Consider the following 12,612-nt stretch of genomic DNA (forward strand, 5'->3'; position numbering starts at 1 on the left):
AATTATTCTACATTGTTGAAGAAACCAAACTGACCAAAAGTTTCTGAAGGGCTTCTCACTCGCTTTGATTTTCTAACACTATGTTGCAAACATGCATTTTTTGCTCTTTCTCCTATGTCTATTATTATATTTATGTCGTACAGCAAATAATTATCAGCAGACCGAGATATTTTGTTCACAAGCGGCGTTTCTACTATAGAGTTGAAGAAAAATTCCCAGCAGTGGCAGCACTGAAATATGGGTATTCTTATCCTCCTCTCTTCACTCTCATCTTTATTTTGAGTTCATTATATGCAATAATCCATCTAGTGGCTAAATTTAAAGCAAGATATACAAAAATAATCAAGCCTTTGTTAAGACTTCACCCTCTATATAGGCAGTAGAAGAATAATACATCAGGAATAGAAATCCATTTTGAGCTCCATTGTGACATTGCGGATTAAGAGAAGAGTGCTTTCTTTCTGTCGCCTTTCTTTTGCCACAAAAACAACTTCTTTAAAAAGTTTCGTCCCTCTTTTTTCTTGCGAGGGACAATAGCCATGGAAACTTTTTCTTTTGTGTTTACCTTGCCTTTGATACCATCCAAATCAGTAAACTTGCTCCATGACTCTGATGCAGCGTTAGTACTTACAATGGAACCGATGTTTCCATTTTGAATATGATCTGTGGCTGTTGGAGAAGCACCATTTTTGTCACTGTCTTCTGCTAGCATATTATCTAGTAGAGACAATCGTTTGCTAAGGATTCTCTTAGAAGTTGGTGTGCTGGTAATTACATAGTCAGCAGGTGTATATACAACAGTATCATAAATAGCTGCATCCCTTGGTGAAGCCAATGCCTTCAATTGCTTTCCAAGATTGTGGATAGTTTCTTGACACTCTGCCAATTTCTCGGAAGCTGCACTAATCTCCCAATCCTGGAAAATTAAAGGTAATTATGGGTTATGAAGTCAAAGGTGCATTATGCACGAACAACTGTTTTTACTCTTGAAGCTAAGACAAGCAAATTGCCTGATGTTCAAAATAATGAGGAGTTACATCTAGTGCAAAGTTATTATCTTCCAAGACTACTCGTGCCTTTCTTTTCTTGAATGAGCCTCTCATTATCTGGTTATTGTGGCTCATCTCAAGTACAGGACTAAGATTCGTAGACATGCAGCAGAACTACAAGAGCTATTTTTTTCTTCTACTGACTGAATGAATTTCCTTGCATGTATATATATATGTGTGTGTGGCTAACGATAATACAGCCATAGATACCGGTGTTTTTAAAATTTGTGTTTCCTAGAAGAATATGATTGAATTTGCAACACCTATCGATAGTTATGCAAATTTGAGATCATTGTAAATCATTTTTATTTCGGAATGTTGAATGATGGATGACGTAGACTTACATCTCTGAGTTGTTTTTCACAGGGCTTTCCATCATCCTGAGCTTCGTTGCTTCTCATGCTGAAATGACAAAGTTAGAAAAAGAAAGCCTAAAATGTGTTTCCTAAGAAAGATTAGAACAAAATGTACCTTTTTGGCTGCGTCTCTTGGTTACTGCATGTCTCTTCCTGTCTCTTAACAGAGTTACTCTTATCTTCCGGATCATTCTCCGGACATGATATTTTTTTGCGAGAGTTTCTCTTTTCATGGTTAGTGTCCATAAATTTGGTCCCCTGGTCCTCTGTCATGTTCAGATTTTTTATTTGTTCTTCATTCTTGCCCATAGACTGCAAAGCTGTTTCCTTCTTGGGTTGATTCTTGAAAGCTTCAGCCTTGAAAATTGGTGACTGAGCCCTCCCTTCAAAATCAATAGTTGACAAATCTGTATTTTCTAGTTCGACAGTCAACTTTTTAGTGTCTTCTCTTTGGATGCTCACTCTATTAGAACCAGTAGAGTGATTAGCTGATCCACTATCAAAGTCGCTCTCACTTCTTGATTCATCCCACTCCAGACGACTCCTCATGGCATCTTTCATGCTCGAAACATCTTGAAGGGAAAAGCAATGGTTCACCAACCAGTCCAAACTAGAAGCTACTACTTGCACAAATTGATCAAGATTGGCTTTTCCATTCTGCAATTCATTGCAAGTTTGGAAAATCTGTTTTAGAACTTCAGATAGCTCAGCTGATTTCCATTGAAACACTCGGATCATATAGCCTGTAGGCGTTGCCAAATTCTTGTATGGTAAACGCCTATCATCCTCTGGTGCACCATTATCTCGAGGTAATATATTAATCCCTTCAAGTAGCTCAAGAATCTTGCTTATCTGAGTGCCCACATTACTCTCCATCTGATCAGTCTTATTTGTATTTGAGATATGACTGGCAATTCCTGTATCTGATGCCTCTAGGTTGCAAGATTTATTTGAGGCTTGCCTGCTTACTTTTGGGGAATGTGTCGTTGCATGAAGATGGCTTTGACTTCCTATTTTGTTTAAATACGCCGCGTCTGAATTGTTATGCTCTAAAGCAACCTTCATATCCTCCAATACTTCATGAGGGCTTATTTTCAATGCTTGACAGTACTCAAGAAGTATCTTCAGCATGTCATCCAGCTGCTCGGGAAATCTGTTGGCTGAAGTGTTTCCTGATTGATTATCCTTGTCTGAAAAAATCAAAGTTTGTGATTCATTGCTATGAACCGGAACCATGTCACTAGCGATTATTGGCAAGGAACACCCTTCAGAGGGACCATTACCTTCCTCAGAGGAATGACGTGAGCTTGTGGCCGGATAATCAATACTAACTATGGCCAACTTTTCCATCTCAGCAAAGTCATCCATGAGATTCATCTCTGGAGTTTCCATGTACCCGCTAGATTGTGTGCCCAACTGCCTCTCATTTTTGAAACGCTCGAGCTCTGATACTAATGTAGAACCCCAAGACTCTGCACAGCTAGCTTTGTCATCACTCCCCAAATCAGACAGTGCTGCCAGTGACCGCTCAGTCCGCTCTTTCTTGAACGATCCTTCCTCTTGTGCATCGCCCTGTGATGACCTGGGCGCTGCCTGAGCATACATGTTGCTGGAAAACTCAAATTGGCTTGATTTTTTGTCAAGTGCATACTGAAGACTCCTGTTCTGTTCTTCCATTCTAAGCAGCTGCTCCGTTAGAAGATTGATCTTTGTATTAGCTGCTGCATCATCAATATGATAATCAGCGGAGCTAATCATGAAAGAATTCGATCTTCTTCTTCTAGTTCCAGCTTGATCCTTTCCAAGCATTTCGACTTCATTCCTCATTTTTGTCAAGGCTGCAGGGCCAGGCAGCCGCCTGCGCACAAGGAGACGCAGCCTTTGACACTCAGACTCTAATTTGGAAACTTTCTTCAGGCTCTCATGGTGTTGTCTCTGAGCTATGTCTGCTGTGCGGCGATTGAACTCTGTCTCCTCGTTCCGAATGTCAAGTTCCTTCTCAAGAACACGAACCTCATAGCTGAGGGAAGCCTTTTCTTTCTCAGAGGAATCTACTCTCAGCACAAAGGCATTGAGATCAGCTTCGACCTGAGTTTTATACTTGCTCAACTCTTCAATGTCCTTCTCCTTCGAGGATAGAGCATTACGGAGTTGGGAATTTTCAGCTTCTGATCGAGCAATCCTCTTGCCAGCTTCTGCTAGCTTTCCTTGCAGATCAATCCGTTTCTTCTCAAACTCTTCCGATGCCTTCATCATAGCTCCGTGGATTCTTCTCTCTTGATCTTCTCGCACATGGTGTAGCTGCTGCGTGCTTTCCTTGAGCGCCGCGTCCAAGTGGCCGACTCTCTCTTCCAAAGCGGCTTTCTGATGCACCGCTTTGTCGAGGTCTTTCTTCATAGAAATGGCATCCTTCTTGGCTTTCTCCCACCCTGCAGCAGCATGAATGGTTTCATCCAGAGAGAGAGAGAGAGAGAGGGAGAGGGAGAGGGAGAGAGAGATGATTACCTGCCATAGCTTGACTTGTTACTTTACAATGTTATGTTGTGCTTTTTTTTTGTGTCACAAGTTGCTGTACCTGAAGAAACATTAAATTGGATGGTTACTTAACTGTAAAAAATGGAACATGATGGATGAAAATTAATGTTACAGTTGGGTTATTTAATTTAAATTAAAATAGATCATATACATTTATTGAGTCTCAATTTTTTAACCTATTTATGCTATGCGGCAATGTGGCAACTGGCAAACAAAAACCTCAGTCATGTTGCTGCATACTCCTCAAACTCAAAGCATATGCTTTTTTATATGAAATTTTATGTAGTGTTGTTTATGAATTAATAAAGATAGAAGAAAAAGTATAGATGATTTTGATTCCATTTTAAGAATGTTTTAATTTTAATGGCACAATCCAAAATATAAAAATATTCTCTTTTTACTTGGACAATCCAAAAGAGAAAACATTTAATTCTTGATAGGACCAGGAAGTATTTAATTATTTACCATACCCTTTAAATGTAGTAGTTGCTAACATTATAAATTTCAACACCTTATCGTAACAATTTGATAACAAACTCTTATTATAGAACTACTAACCATGAAAATTTATGCACTTGTAACAAAAATATAAAGATTATCCCTCGTATGTAATTTAACACACCCTGAGGTATTCATCTAACAATACGATGAGGTGAAGAAAAACGGGAGTAAAAGAATGAAAATTAATGACATTAAATATAACAAGAGATTAGTAAAATCAAGAAGAAAAAACCACAAATCATGATCTAAGATATTGCTAACAAATTGTGGTTGTAAAACTAAAACCTACCAACTCATACATAAATTTAAACACAACATTTTAAGTAATTACAAACGTTGGTTAAACCTTAAAACTTAACATCTCCCCTTCTGGTTAATCAAGAAATGACGTGCCAATTGAGTCCCGAATTTGACGAGTTACTTATAAAAGAGGAGTTCCAATTCAAAAAATAAAAGCATATAAATTTAGTACCCATTTTTGTAAATTTTTTTTTCTTTTAGGCTGTATTTCTAACGAAAACCAAAGATATAAATTCCAAAAAAGAAGAAGAGATTTAGAAAGAATGGAGAAATAAAACCTCAGTTTCATGCTCTACTCCTTAATGAGGTGGTTTTTTCTTCAATACCTCAAAAGCTGCAACTAGAAAATCGAAGAATAATTTATGATGAAAATTCTAATCCACCTGAAAAAATTTAGAAGAAGTGCAACAGAAATCCAAATCAATAACGCAACTCTTATACTAATCTTCAATTTCTTATAAATAAATCTCTCAACACACACACACAGAAGCAAAAATGAATCTGGAAGGAGAGAATGAAATATAGTAATGAATAAAAGTAGATTAAAGAGATTAATAATAATAGCAATCACATGTTTCCGATGACTCACCGGTTTCCGATCGCTTCTCAGAGAGCACACCACTATCGCAACTTGCAAATATATCACTCGTACTTACACACACATTTATATACTCTACATATTTTATTACTAAAAGAAAAAGAAAAAGAAAAAAGAAAAAAGAAAAAGAAAAAGTGATAGATTATGTTATCAAATTTTGAAAATAGACTAATTTTTGTGGATGGATTATAATAATAGAAAAGAAAATTGATTGTGGATTTTATATATTTATTTTTTCAAAAATGAACACTAAACCAGCATTTTATATTATTCAAGGTTTTAATTCATTTTTGCATATGATTATTTTATGTGCCAACCAATATTCCAGACTTTCCTATTAAATTTATTTATTAAATTATTAGGTACATCACTTTCTACACAAAATTAAACAAAAAGCACTATGATATTACACAAAATGGAATTATGATCCTGAGCACTTTTTAGCTCTCTCTCTCTCTCTCTCTCTTTTCTTTTCTTTTCTTTTGTTATGTTTTTCTCTTACTTCTAATTCATTCTTCTATTTTGTCTTATACTGAAAAATCGCCTTTCAAATTCGAGTTAACTTGTTTTTTCCTCTTTATGTAAGACGATAAATTATGAGTTAAGTATTTTCTTGGTTGGTAGAAATTCCATATTGAGTTTAGGGAGGGAAATTTGTGGAATAAATCGGCTGAATTTTAACAACAAATATTAAATATGAATAGCCAAATTTTCTCACATGGTTCTTTTAAGATTTAAACTTATTCATATTTTGGAGTTACTAATTAGTAAGCTTAATAGAGAAAGCCGAGATAGAAATATGGTTGCCATGGATATAAAATTAAATTAAAACCTTAAATAATACTACCTCCGTCCCAAGGTACGTAGTCGAGTCATTTTTTTAGCAAAAATTTTATCAATCTCTCATATTTTACTCTCTCTTCATCTTTCTTACATTATTCTCTCTCTTACTTTACTCTATCCACTTTAATCTTTAACATAACATTTTTTTAAAATCTCGTGCGCAAAAAAATGTCACAACTACCTTGAGATGATTGGAGTATATGTACTGTTATACTAATAGATACTCACAGTGCAAAGTCAAATAAATTAGGTATTGCATTTTTGGGATTGTTTAGATTAGTTTTGTGTATATATTTTTTTCTTTAATTTTTTGTTTTCTTATTTCTATTAAGGTTAACATTTAAATACTTACGTGAAAATGGATATTTCAGGATATTGAGTTGTTGGGTGGGTCGGGTTTGAGTGAGAGAGAAAATGGATAGTATCGAGGTTGCTTTGACCCGATGAGCTGAAGGTCGGCGTCAAAATTGTCTGTATCCATCAGTTTTCATAACCAACCGTTTGTATAATTAAGTTTTCAAAAAAAATACAATTATTTTGCTTAGATTTTTCTTTCTAACCTATAATCATTTCGTATTTATTTTTCGATCAACTTCAATTATGAATAATAAATATATGGTGACGCCAAATTTGAACGAGTGGTCGTTTGAAATGTTATTTCTGAAACCGAACAATTAGTCGTTTGTAACGAAATAAAAATTTTATTTTATTTTATTTTCTGTGACAGATAAAATTTACAAGTTGTATTAAGATATATTTAGTGATGCAAATCGAAGTTACGAAGAAAATTGAGCTGTGTTTTAATCTAATAATAATGCATTCATTTTTAATCTATTTTCTAATTTTTCCTGGTTAAGTAACTAGCTAGTAAATTATAATACCATTATTATTGGATGGAAAATAAAAACGCACTCATACAGTGAAACCTCGATCTATAGACGAGATGGAAATGCCTTATCATTGGTTTCATTTTGTCATCGTAAAATCAACTTTTTCAAAGTTAGCCTGATTTTAAATAAAACCAACTAATACTGATACAAAATTTCATACTATTATAATACTTTGTCTATCCCAATCTAGTTCAAGCGTTAATTTTGAACATAAGATTTAAAAATAATTATATTTAGTTAGTTAAATAGTTAGACAATAACTAAATAATTGAGTATGTAATAAATTAGCAGAGGGAATAAAATGCTAGTATATTTATCCATAAAAAATAGTCTTATTTTTCTATTTTGATTCATTTACTAAAATTAGTCTCTATCTATTCAAACTAGTAAATTTATCTCTTAGAGATATGATTCTCATTTTCTACTAACAATATTTTAAACACATTTTATCTTTATTTATTGTTTACTTTATTAAATTTCTATTAAAACTCATATCGTCTATTACTAAGATTATTTTTCATGGATGGATTGGAAATATTTGTTAATTGAAAAGATAGTAAATAATAAAATAGAGAAATTAAATACATTACATTAATCTTTGCTAATGATTTAATTATAATTGAACAAACCAATATTGTATACTCCGATTTAACTAGGGTGTGCTAAAGGGCCTAATCTTTTACATAAATATCAATAAACATAAAATAAATAAAATACTTCAACCTCTTTTGTAGCAGTAGAGTTAAATGTAGTAGTTGGTTGACGGTGCTTTTTAAAGTGGAGAAGTGAAAGTGCATCATAAGGCTTTTTTTATTGAGCTGTCATTGTTGGACAAATTGCTACCTTATCATCATTATATTAATTATTCTTTAATTAACAGGTTAGTGCGTTATTAAGCAACCAATCATGGAGTTTAATTAACCTATAGTAATCAATTAGTACTTGCCATAATGGTCTCGTAGGTTAAATTAAAGCTAGTGACAATGACACTTACTTTTATATAATCAAATTAATTTTTCATTTTTAAATTTGATGATGGGATATGGAGTAACTATTTTATTGGGTTAAAACTTAAAGTATATGACTTATAAGCGAGACCTTCTAAAACTTTATTTCGATATATATAATCTTATAAAAGGCTTCCTTCAGTTTACAAATAGTACTGTAATACATAGCAATTACTACTTCTATATTTGGTGTCCTCTAAAAATAAATTAGACTTATAAACGATATCTCATAAAACTTTAATCCAATGTGTGATCTTGTAAAAGGCCCCCTTCCGTTTGCAAATAATACCTAACAATTACTCCCTCCGTCCCGGCTAAGATGACACATTTCTTAATCGGCCCGAGCTTTTAAGAGTTGTTTGTTAATGTAGTTAATTGGAGAAATAAAGAGTATGTGTAGGTATTAAATAGAGAGAGAAATAGAGTTGAATATTTAATAGGAGAGAGGAAAAGTGACTAAGTGTATTAATTAGATAGAAAAATTATCAAAAATAGAAATGTGTCATTTTGCTTGGGACAAACTAAAAAGGAAAGTGTGTCATCTTAGTTGGGACAAAGAGAGTAGTATATTTGGTGTCTCTAAGTATATACTTCCTCTATTTTACTATAAATGAGATATTTCTTTAAAAAAAACTTCTATTTGATATTAATGATAACAATAACAGTTAACGACATAATATTTTTTTGCAAGTTTGAAGCATATATTCAAACGACAGCACGTGAAACTTAGTTTGCCATAATTTAGAGTTCTTCTTCATTGTATTTTAATTTTCTATGCAAATTTCATACTCCTTATTTAACGATTTAGTTTGAATGGGGACACGCTTAATTTCTTTTGATATATAATGATTTCTCGGATGGATTTTTTTGCTGACAAATCTAGTACTTTCATCTTAGGGGATCCAATTCACAATAATTTTTATATATAAGTAAAATTTTAATTGTTTAAATAATTCATATTTTCTAAAAATATATTACATAATTAATATTAAAGAAAATAGCTAAAATATATTTTTCGCATTCTAAAGTATTACCATTCGTATTAAGTTAAAACAGATCTTAATTATGTAAGACACTAAAGTTAAGCAAATATGATCATTTATCATATTTTTAGACCAAATATGAATCATATGATCATGTCTTGATAACTTACCAATTCATTAAGGTAACGTTAACATTAGTTAATTATGACTCTCTATCTTCATGAAGTAAAACTATAAATTCGACATCTGGTCAACAAAATGTCAATGTGCATTGGGTGGCCTTTCCAAAAATCTTAACCGATAAGGTAGAGTTCTTGGGTAAATTTATTACTCCATAAAACAAAGAGAATTAGAATTTTTTCCATCTTTTCATGGAAAAATAGAAAAGAGGGATTTAAAAGGAGAAAATTTCTTATTTATTATTTTATCGAAAATATCTAACCACCAAAGAGAATGCACCATGAAGTATTACTACTACCTTTTCTTTTCTTTTTTATTTCCCAAAAAAGCAAAAAAAAAACTCTTATGTTGTTAAAATATAATACCACCTCTTTCAAGCATGTATAATAACACGAGTTTTAATAAATATTAGGTAGATCATATTGTGAGTGAAGAACAATTATACTACATTTATCAAACTATTAAAAGTATAAAATATAGGAATAAACAATGTCTAAAAATATAATGTACACATTATTATTATGTGAAAACTGGTCAATTGAATACCAAATTTCAAGGGTTAATGTTATATGTGCATTTAGCACTGCCCAAAAATAAAATGATATACTAATATAAAAATGGAAAATTAATGAGATTAACGACCGTGATATTCTTGCTATTGTTTTTTTTAATTAGACAGCGATTATTGCAAATGTGGCTGATGCCTAGCTTGTTTCCCAACAAATTGAAGTCACCCCTTAATCACATTTGATTATTGATTAGATTAGTTACCTACTAAGAAATAGAGAGCTGAGTGGGACGGTTTGTCGCCTTATATTTCTAAGTTTAAGCTTCCAATTAAAGTTAATGATCTGGTTTCCACTAAGGGACTAACTACTATTAGCGTTTTATTTTTGAAATACTTCATGGTGACAAATTATCTTTAATTTTGCTTGATTAATATAGCTACAATTATAAAGTCACCTACCACTAAAAGAGGGTAACAAAGACCAAACAAGTGGAGCAATAAAAGAATGGGGCATTGTAATATCCCACTACTGATCTTACCTTTTGTTAATTCTTCACACTACTTTCTTCGAAAATTTTAGAACTCACTACTAAAAATATTACAACTGATCTTACCTTTTGTTAATTCTTCACACTACTTTCTTAGAAAATTTTAGAACTCACTACTAAAAAAAATGAGCTGTTCTCACACTTATAATATGACACTTCATAAAAGATGTCAATATATATATATTCAATCATCACACCAACATTTTATGATATTTATAATATCCATTATTGCTGCATTTTAAATAAATGTCAAAAGAGGATTTACTTAATGACATTTCCATTGCGTGTCTTATGATTATAATGCTAAATATTAAGCCTAAATTAAGATATAAATTTAAATAGAAAATGAAAATTGATATATTGACTAATAATATCCCGTATCCAATCTTTGTATGATTCTCAATTTGCACTTTAGTAATTTTTTCCCAATTGAAAGAATGGGCCCAAATTAAAAAAACATGGAACTCCTCCCTTCCATCAGTTTCGGCCCCTCCCCCAAATCACCCCTTACGTCCACAATTCACCACAAACCCTAGATTAGAGGCTTCTCCAATTCTGAGCCGTCGTCAACCGCCCATCGATCTCTTGCCTTCTCTGCTTCAACACAGGAAGGCAGCGACGCTCCTCTTCCTTTCGCGGCGGAGTCACGGATGGGGCTGAGGCTTCACTTCGGAGGTCGTGACCTCGCCGCCTCTTCATCTATTGCCGGTGCATCAGCCGCTTCGGGGATAGCTTACGGCGCCTGGTCGAAGTCGACCCGTGTCATTCCCCTTCGGCTAGACTCGGTACTGCCCAAGCCCGCCATCGTCCTGGCTCGCCGTCGCCTTCGTCGGGCAGAAGCTAAGTCTCTATCCTTTCCCTCTCGTCTTATTTATTCAAGCACAGGGAGGTAAATTTTTGGAGGATTTAAGTGAGTCTTTGTCGATTGTTTTGCTGAGTAGTTTAATTTGGTGATGTTATGCTCTGATTGTATATGTGACTTGAAGCTTAAGTTTCGTTCATTCACACATTTGGGTATAAGGCAGATTAGCTACCTTGTCTTGGGGAAAGGTCTGAATTTGCTTAATGCTCCATTTGAAATTAGAGGCAGCATGCTTGGTGATGTTGCTATCTGTGATGTTCTACTGTTAGCATCGTCTCTTAGCTATCTAGTGCCTTATGCTATATGATGCTAGTGTGATTTTGAGGATTTACCTCTTGTGACTGATGAGTGAGGCTGCTCATTACTCCTGCTCGATCCTTCGCACTCCCCAACCTTTGTCTTGTTGAAAGTATTTGTGTGGTGTGTGGGGGTGGAACCGAGAGGTTCAGCATGTGTATATATACACATTTCTTGTAACTGAAAGCTGCAAAACTGAGTGTTGGCTGGAAAAAAGACTCCACAGGCTGTGCAGCTGGCTGCGTTACTCTGCAGCTCTGCAGAGCATGTACTCTGAGTTTCTTTGGCTTCTTTCCCAACTGTTTTTGGCTTATTGTGGAATCTAGTACCGATCTCATTTATGAATTTTCGTCCCTTGTTGCAGGTGTGCTTAGGAGCAGGTATTGGGTGGCTGATTTTTGGACCATAGCAGGTCTGAATGGAGGTGGTACGGGCTACTCATTGATGGAGTGAAAGGCTGGCTGGAATTTGCTTCTTTAGCTCAAGCAATTTCTCCATTTTTCAAAAGGTGTTGTCTACCCTTTCCCCCTTTGGTGAGAGCTGCCAACTCCCTTCCTCTTATGCACATTTTCATCTAATTGGTCTGCATTCTGAGTAGGACCGAGAGGCTGGCTCCACGTGGTTCATCCCCTAATCTCCCAGCCCGTCGGACCCCTCCTGATCTGGGCCGAGACGGCTTGCGCTGAGGGCCGAGGAAGTTCTCTAGGAACTCTCGGTTGTAGTAGTTCACTTTGAACTCTCCTTTGTTCTTTTCTCTATTCTTTGTTTCAACACATGTATTATTAACTAGTTGTCGGATCTCGTTTCATGTATTATCATCGCCGAAGATTGTAATTTATTAGTCTGAAATTCTGGAAATTGTATTTGTACTCTTTTTCAAGAAATAAAAATACTCATTCATTCTTTAATAAAATTCTAGTATTTTATTTTATGATTCTCGAGAATCTAAGTCTCGGCTATTACAATAATATAAATTCTACAAAAATGTAGGTGAAAAAAATAAATAAAATAAAATGTAGGGTAAATTGTAATAATAAAAATTTATGGGGGTATTTTATAAATTTTCGTCCAAAAGTTAGTGTAGTTTAAGAAATTATATTGTGGCATTTTAAGAAATTATATTGTGGCATTTTCAAGTGACATTACACATTGTGT

The 12,612-nt window shown here is 34.0% G+C and overlaps 1 protein-coding gene across 4 annotated transcripts; it reads right to left on the reverse strand.

Moving 5' to 3' along the window:
* Nucleotides 1–331: 331 nt before the first annotated feature.
* LOC121805391 (filament-like plant protein 7) lies at nucleotides 332–5,397 on the reverse strand. 4 transcript variants are annotated; one of them, XM_042205223.1, is made up of 7 exons: nucleotides 5,331–5,378; nucleotides 5,020–5,124; nucleotides 3,911–3,980; nucleotides 2,689–3,834; nucleotides 1,521–2,595; nucleotides 1,394–1,451; nucleotides 332–916 (listed from the first exon to the last, which is right to left on the reverse strand). In XM_042205223.1, the coding sequence occupies exons 3-7, from the start codon at nucleotides 3,915–3,917 to the stop codon at nucleotides 440–442; spliced, it is 2,763 nt and encodes a 920-aa protein (XP_042061157.1). In that variant the 5' UTR covers nucleotides 3,918–3,980; nucleotides 5,020–5,124; nucleotides 5,331–5,378; the 3' UTR covers nucleotides 332–439. The 4 variants fall into 4 exon arrangements, with proteins under 4 accessions (XP_042061157.1, XP_042061154.1, XP_042061156.1 ...); XM_042205220.1 differs by having other exon boundaries at nucleotides 1,521–3,834; nucleotides 5,331–5,377; XM_042205222.1 differs by having other exon boundaries at nucleotides 1,521–3,834; nucleotides 5,020–5,081; nucleotides 5,331–5,357.
* Nucleotides 5,398–12,612: the final 7,215 nt, after the last annotated feature.

The sequence above is a fragment of the Salvia splendens genome, chromosome 5 (genome assembly GCF_004379255.2).
Source record: "Salvia splendens isolate huo1 chromosome 5, SspV2, whole genome shotgun sequence".
Taxonomy (NCBI): Eukaryota; Viridiplantae; Streptophyta; class Magnoliopsida; order Lamiales; family Lamiaceae; genus Salvia; species Salvia splendens.